Below are 17,402 nucleotides of genomic sequence, written 5' to 3' on the forward strand. Positions count from 1 at the left end.
CTCACGCGCCCGCCCGTCGTTTCGCGTTTGTTCGGCTGCGCTCGGCTCTACGCGCTCCATTCCCCTCCTTCCCTTTCCCACAACGCCGATCCCTGCTCGTTCGTTTGTTCTCTCTCTCTCTCTCTCTCTCTCTCTCTCTCTCTCTCTCTCACGCTCGTCTTTCCCTCGCCCATACCGAACGAGCCATTGCCAAGTCGTCCCTCCCTCTCCTCTTCACGTCCCCCCGCGAAACAGCTAGGACGACGCGGCCGGCAGCAGCGGCAACGGCGACGACGACGACACCACGACGACGACGACAACGGCAACGACGCGCTCGGCCAATCGGGCGTTGTGGCGTCATGGTGCATGACGTCATAATGGCAAAGCTGCGCATGCGCGCTACGGAATGCCCTAGGGGGACACGTAGGCAGCGACCGGGATTCAAAGTACGAAACACGAGAGGGGAGGTGGGGGACGGGACGGAGGGAGCTGCGTACCGTGCGCGCGCGGGCGCTCACGTTTACATCAACCCGGCGCCCACTCTTCGTGAAAGCAACCGGTTTCACACTCGCGAAAACGCCAAGAACGGCCGAGCCTATCGCGAGAGAACGGTATTCCGTGCTGTATTAACGATATTCCTCAATATCCGAATTATTAAAGAAATGTCGCGATGATAACGTCGATATCGAATTAAAATCTAAATTTCTGCAATTATCGTGAGCGGTGCTTTTGCTTTTCAATGAATAAATTTAAGCGAGCAGTCGAGAAATTTGTAATCGACAGGTTACAGAATGCCACTATTCGAATCGCGTGTAGAATGTAAATAAATAAATAAATTTCCGAGAATATTTAAAAATTTTTCATAGATGATTATTTTTAGTAATAACTGAAATACAATATAATGGCGTCATCGGATGGAGCTATCATTGCTTACACCTTACACATTGAAATATTTTTGTATAGAGAGAAAGATTTATATATGTATATTATTTTTCAGTGTAGTTATTCCTACATATATTCTCTCTCTCTCTCTCTCTCTCTCTCTCCGAAAATATAGATTTTTATATTCGATGCACAAAAAAAAGTTCAAGTTAAGAAAAATTTATCTCCTATTCATCATGACTTATCGTCACTTGGCACTTTATTACGTCAAAATTGACGAAAAGCTCGTCGCGTCGCGAACGTGTCTTTCCGTCTCCTTCCGCTCTAATCTCTGTAGCGTAAACAATGATCGTTATTATCGCAGCACCCGCTGAGTCGACGGCGCGCGAAAAAATGGCACGTTATTTTATCGGTTTTTCTTAGCGATAACACGGCCGACGATACCGGTCGATAGGGACACCGAGGTGTAGAGGTGCGCGAATGTATTATCGCCAGTGTTATCGAGACGAAACGACATGTGCGCTAAGAGCTATGTCAACTTTTCAGTTTGAGCAGTTCAGTTTTGAAAAATGCTAATACGTAAACATTCTAACACTGCATCGCGATTCGTAATTATGATTCGTAATTTGTAATAATTACAACATGTAATTAATTTATATATAACAATGAAACCTGACGCATATCGATTCAATTTCGACACACGCGTGCATCGCTACGAAAAAGAAAATCCAACTCTCACTTTCTTCCCAAGTGTTTCCGCTGTCAACATACATACATAGATATCTCGTCTGACCGAGGTCTCGTATGATAATTTATATAACTCGTAATGGCGTATTTCGTAATCGTTGTTATATTAAAGACCGCGAGAAATTTATATCGGAATAAACTGTTTCGGAGCCAAAGTGAGTGATGAGAGATACGTTTACGTCTCCGTTATTTACATAACATTGATAATACGCGAACGCTTACATCATATCTCGAATCGCATTATACGCTCGTTAATAACGCCAGGAATGTTCGCTAACGACGAGGATTGCGGCAATGGTCGATTACGTTGATCGTTATGTCGGCCCCTCCATGTTGCGTGCACGAATGAAAGAGAAAAAAAGAAAACGCGCGAGCGCAGTATTGACACGGTGACGTCACGTGCAATTTGACAGATATCGTGTCGTGTCGTGACCGTATATCGTGTATTGTATGTATAATTTGCCGCGAAGCTGCGCCGCATCAGCCGTCGCGCGAATGACATCAGTCTGACATCATAGTGTATACAGCACGAGATCGCAACGTGAACTCTTCTTAAAGCGAGGGAGAATGATCTTTGCCTCGACCATGGCGGGGACAAGGAGAGTATAATTAGACGAACCGATTTATCAATTGGCTTATTCGTCGTCGTCTCGACGCTCGTATTCAGGAAAACAAAGGTCTTGCGGCTATTTAATCGTATATGAAACACGTATTCGTGATAGAAAATTAAATTCACAAAAATCGCGATTCTCTCTTTCTCTTACATAAAATAATATAATATATATATATATATATATATATATATATTATCTTTCTCCTCAAAGATGTGTTAATTAATCAAAGGAAACCGTCATCATCTCGAAGATGCGCCTACGTGACGCGTAGCAGATATAATAAATTAACAGATTAATCAATTTTTAGAAAAAATTTAATAATACCTTCGCGTAATAAATAAATGTAATCAAAATACGCGCGATCGTATATCCCGACGGTTTCGAAGGCCGTTATCGCGTTTCGACTCGTAATCGGGTTTCATCTTGCGGAAAACCGATAACCAGGCAGCCGAAGAAGACTGATTCGGAGCTCCTCTCACACGGCGCAAACACGCGCCGGGTAAATCGAACAGATGCCGGGAGCGATTGATAAATTTGGCCTGGGCCTGACCTCTCTGGATAACTCGGCCACGTGCCGTCTATACATTACGATGTGCAGGGGGGGGGGGGGGAGTTGAGGATGGGGGGCAAAATGCGCTAAACATTATTTATCGAGACGGGACCAAGAATACACCCCGACGACGAGATAACGAAGATAGTTCACCGATTGACCGGCCGGCCGCTCCTTCGCGAGCAAGGAATACGGCGTAATAAATCATCGCAACGGCGACCTAATAATAAGTATTATCAGTGTCTGCCGATGTATATACATAAATCAGAGACAAGTGCTTTTGCACCCGGTTTAAAAAAAAAAAACCTCGCGATATATGTACCTTTATATGTACCTTACCATTTTTTTTATCATTATGAAAACAAATTTAGGACAAAGATATCTTGTCGATTATCATATTTTTACTCTTGATTAATTGAAAATAGAATTTAATAGTTTTATAATCAAAAGTACGTACCTATATATACAATATATTTAGATTGTGATAGATGGTGTATTATGGGTTCTGCACAATTTCATATAGATTTTAACATTATATCGTTTATAAAGTAATCTCTTTTCGCTCACACTTTGCTAAGAACGTCAATTGATACGCGACGCAAAAGCCTCGGAAATTTTATCGCGCGACCACGTCGACGATGAACTTTTCCCACGTCGTCGTCGGTGGATTATAATTTTCCGCGAGGTCGACCGATAGGGCAATTATATCGCCGCATTGCAAAATAATTCGAGACAGCCAGTGGACGCTTCGACAAGCGCAGCTGTAAATCGAAGAAGCCGTCCGGCTTCTAATTTTATTGCGCGACGGAATGAGAATGAATCGACGTATTACGGCAGCTCGTCGAATCTTGCCTCTCGTAAAAGGGCAATATTAAAATCTCGAATCTTGAGATCGCGATGATTCACATCCGTATAGCTTTGCGTGCGATACATCGCTCTACTATAAAAGAAGTTCGTTATGTTTCGGATATTCGTGACGTTTGCCATGGGAAGCTATCAAATCTATGCAACGTTAAGAGATTACATTTCAGAGGGAGAGAGAACGTCTTTTATATAATTCTCGAATAATATCTGAAAACTGCGATCGAGATACAATATTATGCGTCTAGATCAATAAAAGGTAGAAATAAACTTTGCCACGTCATATTCAGAAACATCGGTTAAATATATACGTAACCAAGCGACAAAAGCCATGAAAGTAACATCTCCTACCCTCAGACTTATCGAGATTCGAGATGTATTTGATGAAAAGAACGCGTATCGCGTTTTCCCGGTCTTACGACCCGGCGTCCGATGTGATATACAATACATATATAACCGATTATTTTATTTAGAAGCTTTATAAAAATTATAAAACCTTCATTGCCTCATCATTTATATCTCATCGTCACGTTTCCTCCATTTCCGAAAACGATCTGCCGCAACGGATTTTCGCCGATAAATGATAATGAAAGACAAATATGCGAACAACCGCGGACGCCCTTGATCGATCGAGTCGCTTACGCGAGAATCAGACGTGGCGAGAATTCTCGCCGACGAGGTGAATCGATTCGACACCTTGAATTCGCGATGCAACGTATCCGGTGTTGCGCGATCCAAAATCGACTCGATTGTCACGTAATATTCGTTCGACACTCTTCTTCCCGGGAAGATCGATCATACGGAATTTTGATCCCTTATCGAACTTATGCAACATTTTTTTTTTTTCTAATTGCAAATATAATAGCCAAAATATTTTATATTTATTGTAAAAAATAATGTCCCGTGATATTAACTTTTATCGACGAACATTATTTCCTTCTTCAATATTTGTAATGCGTAATGGAATTTTTGATATCAGCGATAAGATTATATAAAGTTCTTCGATAAACGATAATGTTAGCTTAAGGTTTAAACGACAAACCCTTTCTTCCGATCTCACAAGTCAACGAAAGGTAAGATACGATGGCGTATAGTATATAATCGCGTTGAGAAAGCAGTTATTTGCACCTCGTGACGTAAGAAATATCAGTTATTTGTAACTAAGCTTTTTTTTAAATAGCTGCAAACCGCAACGATGGCACGCGTATCGTATGACCGATAAGATTTCAAAAAATTGCTCTTTATTTGCAGAAAATCAGATAGCTGTTACTTTATCGTCATGCGAGAATCAATCGTACTCGATGAAAATTATATTATCGTTTAACCGAAAGAGAGAGAGAGAGAGAGAGAGGGGGGCGGCAAAATAATCCCATTTATATCTTGCGAAGAAGATAACGTACGTATGTGTCGAATGAAATAAAAAATGTATTTTAAAACGATTTAGTTCGTGTACGGTACACACATACACAAATTTAATCAATTTTACATTTTTCGTGACAGAACCGTGATTTTTTGCATCCTACGTATAAAAGTACATATCTAAAATAAAGTAGAAAAAGCTTTTTGATTTTTCGCAAAAATATAAAGCTATGAAAGAAATGAAAAATACATAAAAATTTCAAATATTTATCATCTCGCGATACGTGGACATATTAATCTTGCACAGGATTTTTTCTGCTTTCTTTATCCCGTCCCGCGACACAAAGGGATCGTTGTACTTTCTCGAGCGTAAGTCAGGCTTCGGCCAGCTCGTCGCCGCTTTACGTGTGCTCGCCCCACAGTATATATCTCGTATATCTCGTGACGTCATATCCTAGCACAACCTGGCAACATCGCCGAGGCGAAGCCGACGTGCGATGTTGTCGGCTCTTGCTCACGCCGAGGGCTCTTTCGCCGGAAATTCGGGACGTCTGGGCTTCTTCTGGACCGTTGTCATTTCCGCTGGCATTCCTTTCGTCACGCGCTCGTGCACGCGCGTACGCAGACGCGGACACGCATGCGTTCGATGACGAACGTGATTTTACGCGTATAGACTTTTGAGAGCTCATCGCACACGCTCGATACATGGCGATATAACGTACGTAACCGACGTAACGCCAAGATGAAACGTGATTTAGATAGCGTCAGCGCGGTTTTCCTGCCGTTTCAGCGGAAACATTCACTTTCGCGTATGCGTCATCTTAGGGAATCTACCCGTTCGATGAATAGCTTTGCAAAGATATTTTCTCGAAAGCAACACCGAGAGGAGATGCATATGTGAATATTTAATTGCATTTATTTAGAATATATTTTAATCCATATTCGCTTTACATGTATATGGTATTATATAATTTATTGTTAAATATATACGGTTCTCTAGTAAAATATGAATATGTAAATGTCGTTTATATATATTATTCTCAAACCTGAACTACCGACAACTTGAAAAATGCAATCGTTAAATTTCTATTTTAATTAAATATTATCTTTTTAAAAGCGATACCTCGATATTGGCAATTGTTGCATAAAGAATAAATATTACGCGGTTACGATAAAAAGGCCTCGACAAACGGAGCGACTATACCCGGATTGCGTCCAAACCCGATTGAATACAATCACGATGTTTTAATTCTGACCAGTCGATTCGTATATCAATTCTCGTAAGAGAATACGAAAACTCGCGCGAGGGAGGAAGGTCCACGTTCCTCGTCCAGTCTGAATAAAGCTTTACGCTCGCGTAATCGTAGTCGTATAGATGTATAGAACGACGGCAGCAGCAGCCGATCGTGGTGAGAAGCGGTGGCGGCGGTGGCGGGTGAAGCCGGGAACGGATAATATCGTTCTGTCACGTCACATAGTGTGCGCGAACCGGCCGCCGGAGAAAATCAATCCGCTCCGCACGCGGCCGCTACTAACCTTCTTGCGGAAAAGCGGCGATAGAGCGCAACTACTAACCGCTCGGAGAACGTCGCGCGAGGATCCCCGTTGCGATATTGACCCGAGGTTGCGTTAGGTTATTTCTGTCGGGGGGAGGGAAAGGAGAGGGTTCGTGTACCTTTTCGCGTAGAACGCGTTTGGATTTCCGCGAACGAAGAATCTCGTTCTCCTCTCTCTCTCTCTCTCTCTCTCTCTCTGTCTCTCTCTCTTCGCTCTCGCCCCGCAGCGTCGTCGTGGACCTGCACCGACGATATGTCATTTCGAATATTGGCCTTCGAGCGTGTCCTTGGCCTCATATCGGTTGGCGCAACGATCGGGCGCGCCAAGGATATCGCGCACCTTCTCGGCTCGCTCATTCATTCGTTCGCTCGTAGCTGCTCGCGCGTTTACGAAATCCGTAAGAGTTAACGGCCGCTCCAAAATAGAGGCTACCGTACCGCTACTGGAACGTCTCTTTTCTTTCTCGCGCTCCGTATCCCGCCGTCGATTTCCGCTGGCCATTTTGCGGTTCTTTACGACATCACGGATTCGCGCACATCGAACACACCTGTGCACTCTACGTCCCACCTCTGCGTATGAAACTTTCGAATGATATACCGCGTTTTTGCGTTATTGTATTTTACTTTGTAGCATTCTCTCTTGTATTTTGGAAATCCGTTTCAGAAACGCAACTTTTTCTTTACGCCCTCGTTAGCTACCTGTGGAGAGTTTAGATACCTAACTGTTTAAAAACTAGTAATACTATTGTATAGTAAAGATTGCTTTATACGCTTTTACACGTTGATTCAAAGACGAAACAAAAAGGGAAAGAATGCCAGTTTTTTAAACGTATATATATATATATATATATATATATATATATATATATATATATATATATATACGCGTACAATATTTTACCTGTTGCTAATTCGATAATTGGCGGGAAATAACAAAAGTGTTGCTATAGAGTTTTAGGGGTTTGTATACTTACACTTTATTGTATTGTATAATATCTCAAAGAGATCTAGGAATTCAGTTATTTCAGATAAGTCACAATGAAAATTTTCAATTTGTAACGAATAATTTTTTTTTAACAGCGATTTATTATTTGAAAAAAAGCAAAATTATATATTCTGAATTGAATTAGAATAAAGAATAATTATTTCATCTTGATTCCAAAATTAAAAAAAAAAAAAGAGAAGATAGCTAGATGTAAAGATAATATATTTGAAAAAGCAATAATTTTTACATCTCCCATAAAGAATCGCCATACTTTTAACAATCATGCTTAAGAAATTATCATATTTTTATAATCAAACATTTACAGCATCGATTCATTAAAAAAGGAAACATAATTTTGTCACGAGAATTTTCTTCAAAATGAACAACGGTATTTAATCTTTATCGTTCCCCGACAAGTACATTAGACGAGGCGCAATGTCCCGCCGCCCACGTCGTGGCTATAAAGCGACTAACGGAGTGGATCGCTAACTAGGATTAATAAAGCCGCAGACCGTCGGTGTGCGATTATGATGCCCTTTAGCAGTCATCTCGTTAATATAGACACGTCGCAGCACAAAAGATCGTATGCGGGTTCGCGTCGGCAATTTTCGAAATTGCTCAACGAGAAAACCGGCGACGGTCGTCATTGGGCGATAGTAACGATCGCTCGTGCTCATCGGCCTGCGTATATTGTGCGTGTAGGCGTGTATCCTTTAAAGTTTAAATCGACCAGCTCGGACACGACGACCCGATCCGGGGGCCCGGGGACGTTCGATCCAATACAACGGACCGCTGATAACGGTGACGTCACTACTCGTGCTCCACTCGTTATTCGTTACTAGTCACGGATCCGCGATACGTGACGAGCGCGATGACGAGCGTGACGATAATAACACCATCGCGTACTACGTTTAAGCGTTATGTTAACCCGCTCTCGTGACACGCTTTTCGCCGGCTCGTACCCGCGGCGATTGACACTTCAATATCACGAAACCTGATATGTCTCCACGTCTATAAATCCTGTTTAGATAACGCCGCGGACCCCGGGATACAACATGTACATATTCGTGCGAATTCGTGTCGACGTAATATGGGATCGTTTTGATTTACAATCCATTCGCGTGTAACTTTCATCCGACAATCATTTTGTAATATTAAAACAAGCTAACAAGATAATGCGTTAGAATCAATATTTATTTTATTTCTATTTGAAATATTTACTTTTATTATTTAGTATTATTGTTTCCTTGCGTAAGAAACCGTTTTCTCTATACTAACGATAAGATTAATGCATATTAAATAATTCTAAAACGAGATAAATATACAGAATATTTATCTGCGTCAGCAAGATGGAAGATTTTTCTCTCTACATTCGAAACGTTCCGCGCGCGTCCGCGTCCGCCATTGCTGATATATGCGCAAGTGCGCGAGATGTGAGAAAACGAAAGTACAAGGAACCGTGGTCGCTCTCTCGCAGATCGATATCGGCTGCTCGAGAGTGGCTCTTTCGTCCTTATTATACCGTCGTCGTCGTCGTCGTCGTTGTCATCGTTGTCATCGCTCTTCTTCCGGCCGTCGCGTCGTGCTATGCGAGCTTGCGCCGTGATGTCATATATTCGGCCGAGTTTACGCGTGTTTGTAAACAGGCAGAGAGAGAGAGAGAGAGAGAGAGAGACGCGGTGGCGGAGGAAAAGCGAGAGAACGAACGAGGGTTGAAGAGTAAAGGGAGAGAGGAACGGAGGGGAAGAAAAAGAAGTGCCGGGCTTTTCACGATTGGATTCAGAATGGGATGGAGCCTTTCTTAGCGTCTAGACTTTAGGCCTTTAGGCGATTTGTATGCACCTGCTTAGAGATCGTTAATAACAATAAGACGTGTCGAAATTAACAAATTGACGATGAAAATGTAATATGATAATTTTTAATTTTTAATTTATACGTAAAGAGAGAAAGAGATAAAAAAGTAATATATATATACTTTATCAAGAGAGAATTCCCTCCCTGCCGTCAGCAGATACGTTAATACATAAATATTGATATAAAAACACACATAAATTATTTTTATGAATCATCACTTTAGATGCAGTTCGAACATATAAGAAGGAGAAAGACCTGACAACGGAAATATAAAGCAAACATCTTTAGAGAGAGAGAGAGAGAGAGAGTGGCGTCTAAAATAAATTATCAGGAAGGAAAGAAGAATGTAAGAAAAAAATGCAACAACTTTCATCTGACATATTTGCTGCAGTGAAAAGAGATGTAAGGGGAAAAAATATGTTCGCGATCGAACAGGAATGGCTCTTACGTGTCTCCATCCAGCCAGCACTGCAGCTGGCTGCGCAGCCATCTCTCGCACGCGTTTCTTCCCCCGTGTAAAGCCAGCGGCTTTGTCGCCGAGAGAAAGAAAGAAAGAAAGAAAGAAAGAAAGAGAGGGAGGGAGCTTCGGTTGCGTCGCTCTTTCGGTTTCTCGTACACCTTCGTGACGTCACGCGCTGCAAGTTGGACGTTGGACTCGAAGGAGAGAGGCCACGTTAGCATCGGGAGAGAGAGAGAGAGGAGGGGTGATCGTGGAACGAAAAGGGAGTGGATAGGCGAATGCGAGAAGCGCATTATGTATAGGGTGTCCGGAATATATCGTCGCATTAACTGTCAATATTAACAATTCGAGTTTCGATATTTCCCTTGGAGCATTCCCGATGAGCAAAATTGATAAAAATCAATCAAAATATGGAATCGATCACATAATCGAAAATTCAAGAATCGTTCACGGCTCAAAGCTTGCGTACGCATTAATGACAGACTCTCTTTACTCACTTAATTTCAAATCAATTTTGTATTTATTTGAGTTATTCGTTATGAAAGTTAAGAGATAGTCTATATTGAATTTTTATTATACAAAACAATTGATTTGAGATTAGTCTTAAAATTGTGAATTAAAAGAGCATCCAATGACTTATATGACATACAAAAATATATAATTATTATATTTTCACGTGTTCTCGCGAGTATCATATGTTTTTCATTTCAATTTTTGCTCAATTATTGTTTATTTTTGTGAAAGAAAATGATATTTTCATTTTTATTATGTATAATAAAATGTCATCTCAATAAGTTATTTATTATTAGGCAGATCACGCTCAACTTTTATGAATTCGCGAAATATTTCCTCGACCGCATTCTTTTACGATACGCTTCTCGTAACCGGTCTTATACACACCGTGCGCAGACTTTGTTCTCGTATTCTTTTCTTTCCCACTATTTCAATCTTTCTTTACCCGTCGACATTTTTTCGAACCATTCCATCAGCTATCGTGCAACCAGCTACAATCTCTCGCTACGTTTTTCTCGGTTCTCTATACATTCGCCAATTGATATCGATGCGTTCTCGCGATTCGATATCGACTTTGGATTTTTTCCAGATAAAATTCAGGCCAGTCAATAACTTAAGATATCCGATTAGTCATAGCTAATTACGTATGTCGATAATTATGGTGTTAGAAATGAAAGGTATCGAGCGAATCTTCTTTTCGCAACATATGTATGTATAAATAAAATCTTTCCCTCGCAAATTGAAAAAAGAGATAAATGCCAAATTGGATAAAAACAAAATTCTCTTTAAGTTTCTAATTAAAATCGTTGAATTTCTAATTAAAGCCTAGAGACAATCACGTGGGAGGAATCAACCCATCCAATTCCATTATAAATAATGAAGAATTGAATTTTATATTACTAATGCGATACATAAGCATGTTTTTATTTATATTCTTTATATAGTTGCGATATATAAAAATATATAAAAAGATAAGTCATGTGTGCGAGTGATGAATTATCATTTGCCTAAGCACAGTCACGCATACACATACGCGCATGTATGCACAGCTTATGGGTTCTAAGCGAGTGCCTCGATAATAACGCATATTCTCCTTTTACGCTCGTTGACCCAATTAAATAAATTTCCTTAATGCTTTCAAAGGATTTAATGATTTAAATTGTAGGTAATCTGAAAATTTATACGCGCGTAAAAGGATGAATAATTTGTTCGGGAATTATATCGGAGTTATAAATCTTCTAGTAACATTTATGTATGGCTGTAAAAAGTATGTGCGATCCTCCACGTGTTAATAAAAGATAAAATGAAGTTACGTATGAAACTTTGCGCACAAATTATGATTTATTTGTAAAATACCGATGCGTATCGCTTTTCATAAATCCTCGTGTGACTCCACACGAGTCATTTGTGACTGTTCGTAGTATACGACTTACAATCATTTTTTATCGTTTAACAATTGAATATATACGCGATCTCTATATACTCTATCGGTATATGTAAAAGAATGTTAATTACCAACTATTGTAATACTCATTAAATGCGCAGCATGACAGTATGACACAAGTTATTGCGCGGGTTATTTAATGATATCATTAACCCGCGATTATTTAATATTTACAATAATTCAATAAGAGAGAATCTCTGTTTTTCTCTCTTTTCACATTTTAATTGAGATTTTCTTAATTTCTCAGTAAATACTGCAAGTTTTATATATGTCTTTCCTATCATAACCTTTTCTTTCTCTATCTCTATAATTCTATCGAAAAGAAAAAGATTATTAAATTGAGACACAAGGCAATGATTCAGGTTTTACTTTTATATTTTGCTATAAATTTTCTACATCAATTTTTCTTTAAAAGATGGTAATAACCTGCTGGAAACTGAAAATGGAAGCGATTAGTTATCATAAAAAGAATTGTGAAAAGAATTTTAAACGATATTACAAATATGCATGCGTAAATATTTATTGGTACAAAGTTTAAGCTAATCTTAAACGAAAAAATAGCGCGAAAAGGCGGACATATCTTTAAAGCTAATCGCATTTTTGGACGAGTACACGCCGGCTTTTAAAAAGCGGCGAAAGAGCGAGCGCGCTCGCGGAAGGTGGGGACGTTGCACCGGCACGTTTTCTCTTATTTTCGCCCCAACTTGACTTTCGTCGAGTCGATCGACCGGTCGCGCGGCTCGCACCTCGAAAGACCGACGTCCGACGGAGGTGCATATTGCACCGGTTGCGCCTTAATGGCGTGATGGCGTGACTGTGCGTCTGTGCGTGCGAGCGTGCTGGGATGGCGAACGGAAAGAAACGAAACGAAACGAGACGAAACGAGACGAGACGAGACGAGACGAGATCCTGACGAGAGGAACGCGATGTCGCGTGTTACCGCGGTCGCGTGTGTCGCGGATATTACACGCGATCCTCGGACCCGCCGGCCGGCTAAATGTCTCGTCGCACGAACTGGTTCCTCTCGCGATTTCTCTCACTTGCACTTTTAATCGTACTTTGCTCGATGCTCCTCAATATCGCGAGCTCATCCCACCCGTTGCGAAGAGAGTTCTTATAATATAAAACATAATATATAATTGTAATATCGATTTTTTAATCCGCATCACCTATATAAGGAGACATGAGCGATATATCGATAAATATGAGTGATATAGGATAGATATATCAGGAAAATCATATAAAGAAATATCGTAATTGTTTCAACATCGGCGCATAAATTATTTTCGAATGAAAATACGAAACAGAGTCAAGTTTTCAATTACTGTTGCATGCTAGAATAAACATACCGCTGGATTATTAACTTGCCATTAATTTTCTAATCGAATGGGATCAATTGCGAATGACTCTCAAATAAGCTGTCATTAAAATAATAGCGCGGTGGTTTTGAAACACCTTGTGATACAGATTTTATCGGATAATATTTCCGAGAGATTTCGACTGTGTATAATTTACTTTTTAATTTTACGACTCTCTCTCTCTCTCTCTCTCTCTCTCTCTCTTTCTCTCGATGTGCGTAATATCTTATCTGTCCCTAAAGATTATATAGGATATTATTAGACTTTTGTATGCTTCATCTTTCCCTTTTTTTAGTTAATATAAGCCAACATTGTAATACATGTTCCAAAGAGTTAAAAGACAAAACTTAAACAAACGGTGCATAAGTAAACTCGTAACTCTCGCGCACTACCTTGTGCAGTCTCGCGTATCTCCCGTCGGCTGAGAACTTTGATAGTATACGTCGACATGTTCTCTTGTTGCGTGGGAAAGTGCTGCATAATGACACCATCATTCTTTACACGTCGGGTGAAGCCAATAGCGGCCGCGCTGTCGGAAAGCCCATCGAGACTGCGAATAACTACGTATGTGCTTTCAAAGATTTTTTCTCTCGTTTTATTTCACGTTCAGTTCTCTCTCGTATTAAATCGAAACGGCACGTATGCATCGGTCTTCGTATATAATATGGAGAAATATGTTCTTTGTGTCTCGACATGGGTAGAAATAATTTGATTTTATCCGACTGTTAAAGACAGGCGAGTCTCTTCTAACTAAATTTTTATTTCGCCATTTCCTTTTCTCTTTCATCGATGTTATTACAATTTAGAAAATGTATTCAACTTTACAAACTTTTCATGTATTACATGTGGCTAGCTCGCGATATCGACACTTATTTTTTTCTTATTTTATTTTATTTTATTAAATGCAAAATTGAATAATATAATTCACAACAGAGAATTATATATATAATGATGATGGTTATTTGATATGTGGAACATAGTATTACGCGAAACTTTGTCATCGCTCTTTATCGAACCCTCGGATATTTCTCACATTTCCGGGAAAACGACGGGACGGAATACCGACGCGTTGCACGCTGCTCTTTGTTTCCAGTCGCGTTATGCCGTTAAGCGGCTCGCCGAAGAAGCACCTGACGTCGTCAGGCGGTCGCCAGCAAGCAGCCAGCCAGCGAGCCAGCCAGCCAGCCAGCCAGCCAGCCAGCCAGCCAGCCAGCCAGCCAGCCAACCAGCCAACCAGCCAACCAGCCAACCAGCCAACCAGCCAACCAGCCAACCAGCCAACCAGCCAACCAGCCAACCAGCCAACCAGCCAACCAGTCAACCAGCCAGCCACTCAGCCAGCCACCCAGCCAGCCAGCCAGCCAGCCAGCCAGCCAGCCAGCCAGCCAACCAGCCAGCCGACCAGCCAACCAGCCAACCAGCCAACCAGCCAGCCAGTCAGCCAGTCAGCCAGTCAGCCAGCCAGCCAACCAACTAGGCGGGCAGGCAGGCAGACAGGCAGGCCGCGTCGTACGTAAGTACATACCTGTGGCAGGTGAATCGAGTCAGGTGCTCCAACAGATGGGCGCCTTTACTCGAGAAAGCGTTATAAAAGCAGTCTATCATAAATGTGGGTTACTAGCTATGACTAACGCCTGACGAGCTTGCGCTCGCGCACGCGTCCATAATTTGCGAATTATTTTCATCTATAAGAATACGCTTATACGAGTCTAGAAAAGACTCGATTAATACCTAAATACTGTTAGAACATATCGTACGTCTATTTTTTAAAAGACTTTTAGAAAAGTATATTAACTCATAAAAACTAATGGAGAACTCTGATGAAAATAAACGATGGACGTAAAAAATAGAAACATGAAAATTTAATTGTCGTATTACATAAATTCATATCGTCTCAGACAATAATATTTTGAATATTTTTTTTTACATACATAAATCGATTTAACTACGATGTCATACATTATATTTTGATTGGAGATGTTTTGATTACATCGAAGAATTTATATTTATCGTTAGTTTTCATCAACCATCAAAGACCAAGGAGTGAATTAGGAGTCAAATGTCTTATTTACCAATTTAAGAAACAGGAATATATTGTGCGAACAAAAAGCGAAAAGCTCAATCGTCCTTCGACAGTGTACCCGCGATGTACATACGCGTCGCAAAAAAGGAGCGTAACGAGTGTGGTCGCGTTTTTTCTCCTTTCTCGCTTTTTGTTTCACGGACACGAGCGAACAATTGCGGCGTATGCATGCTGTCGTTGTTACTTACGTACGTGCGAGCGTATGTACGCGGTCGCGTGTAAGAATGGGATAGCGAAAACGTGACGCGATTATGCATTCTCGCTACGTCGTCATCTCTGGCTTGTCGTAAGCACAAGCCGGCGTGCGTAGTCCGAGGTAGCGGTCTAGCGCGCGCGCGCGCGTTATGGTAATTTTATTAAATGTATGTTTCCTCTTTTAAAGAATTTAAAGAAGGCGCGCGCGTATAATCGCGACTGCCTGCTCGCCGAGCGACAACCTGCCGCGCGTTATCAGCGTCCGTCGATTATATTACTCGAACGATGCATACCGCAGAAAACAATAGATTTATGTTTAGGTTTAGGAGATAACGAATTGATCGTATTTTGTGACAGCGAATGATGTGTTAATTTGTCTGATGCATCCCGTATTACGAAATGTTGCGAATTACTTTACAAATGTTATTCCTTTATATTTGAAAGGGAATTTAATTTAATTTTAGTTTAATGTAAATTTTTCAAGACGCGACAAAAAAGATATTTATTATTGTATAAAATAATTTCTTTGATAAATAATTTTTAGGAAATTTTAAACAGGTTTCTAAATTATTAATTAACGATGATAAGTAGGAAATGTACACAAATTAAGCAAACGTACACGAATTAAAAAAAATTTTAAAAATTACGTTATATCATATTTATATAATTAGTTATACAATTATTATTACAATTATGTAAATAGTTGTGTAGACAAATTATATATATATATAAACAACTATAAATAAATGAAATAATATAGAATTATAGATAATAGTCTCATAATATATGTACCTCTTATAATAACAAAAACTTGGACAGAGTGCCAAATTTTCTTGATGCTTTTGTCATTTTCCAAACATAAATGTATTACTTTTGTACAGTATTCATCATATCGGAATAATCGATAAACTTTGAATTGATGCAAGTTTAAATGGTGAAAAACTTTCTCGACACGCATAGATAGAAGAGGATTAAAGTTTAATTAATCGGGACCGAAAAAAATTTTCATGACCGTCGCGAACATAAAAAGCGCAATGGGTTGATATTTTCGAGAACGGATGTTCTTGTATACGAGCGGAAGGCTCTGGAAGAAACAGCTGCCAGCACTTTGTTTAGCACTCTGATTAGATGAAAGTAAAATATAATTCCAGGGAAGATGCTATCGTTTTTCAAATCATAGTCATTTCGTTTCGTCGTGCCTTTTGCATCGCGCGATTTTCCAGCTGTTTCAAAAAATCGAATAAACGATGCTTTGTCAAACTACCTTCCCATGTTCGCGTTTATTTGAAAAATACACATTGATATCGAAAAATATTATATAGTCATTTTATTAGAAATTATTATTTTTCTGTATGATTGTTTTCAAGATAAATATTGTATACATGAGACATTAAAAAAAAAAAAAAAAAAAAAAAAAAAAAAAAAAAAAGTATTTTTATAAGCAAAATTTATTTACGATTATAGACGCTGACGAAAACAAAAGATGTGGAAATTTTATCTCTTAACAAGATTCTTAAACAAATGCCATACTCATGTATTTTGTAATGTTTGCTTTGTATAATCTAACAAGCGCTTTTCGCATTACATGAGAAATTACAATTATATTTCTTAACACAAGGTTATTTCGTGCGCAATAACAATCGTGAGATGCGAAAAAGTATACCACAAGGTAAAATCTTGTATTAATTCTTGTGGTTTTCTTTTTAATGAGATTTATATAATATACTCTTATAATATTATGTACGATCCCGCTACTTCTTATTTATAACGCAAATGAAATTAAGATAAAAATTTGTCGCACTGGCCGTTTGCCGTTCTGCCGATTTTATTACGATAACTTATCGATATTTTATTACGCTAATGATTCATCCTTTACATTGTAATGTTAAGAAACTATAAAAACTATAGCATATTATTGTTATCAACTCTCATTTAAGTGCGAGTAATAAATAAAGAGACAGA

General features: G+C 39.6%; 2 protein-coding genes across 3 annotated transcripts in view; one reads left to right on the forward strand and one right to left on the reverse strand.

Annotated features, from left to right (window-relative positions):
* Positions 1-17,402, reverse strand: part of LOC138941238 (enolase-phosphatase E1) — a 57,375-nt gene that overhangs the window by 26,079 nt on the left and 13,894 nt on the right. The window lies entirely within an intron of this gene.
* Positions 1-17,402, forward strand: part of Tim9a (translocase of inner membrane 9) — a 35,600-nt gene that overhangs the window by 1,769 nt on the left and 16,429 nt on the right. The window contains exon 2 of one of the 2 annotated variants that reach the window (XM_070310720.1): positions 14,256-15,805. The exons of the other annotated variant lie outside the window; for it this stretch is intronic. Coding sequence (XP_070166821.1) covers positions 14,256-14,679 — 424 coding nt within the window. The 3' untranslated portion in view covers positions 14,680-15,805. Of the gene's footprint in view, positions 1-14,255; positions 15,806-17,402 lie in introns of those variants that run through there. 2 annotated transcript variants of the gene reach the window in all.

This window comes from Polyergus mexicanus, unplaced genomic scaffold (genome assembly GCF_030449975.1).
Source record: "Polyergus mexicanus isolate NDT 795.1 unplaced genomic scaffold, iyPolMexi1.0 SCAF_18, whole genome shotgun sequence".
Lineage (NCBI taxonomy): Eukaryota > Metazoa > Arthropoda > Insecta > Hymenoptera > Formicidae > Polyergus > Polyergus mexicanus.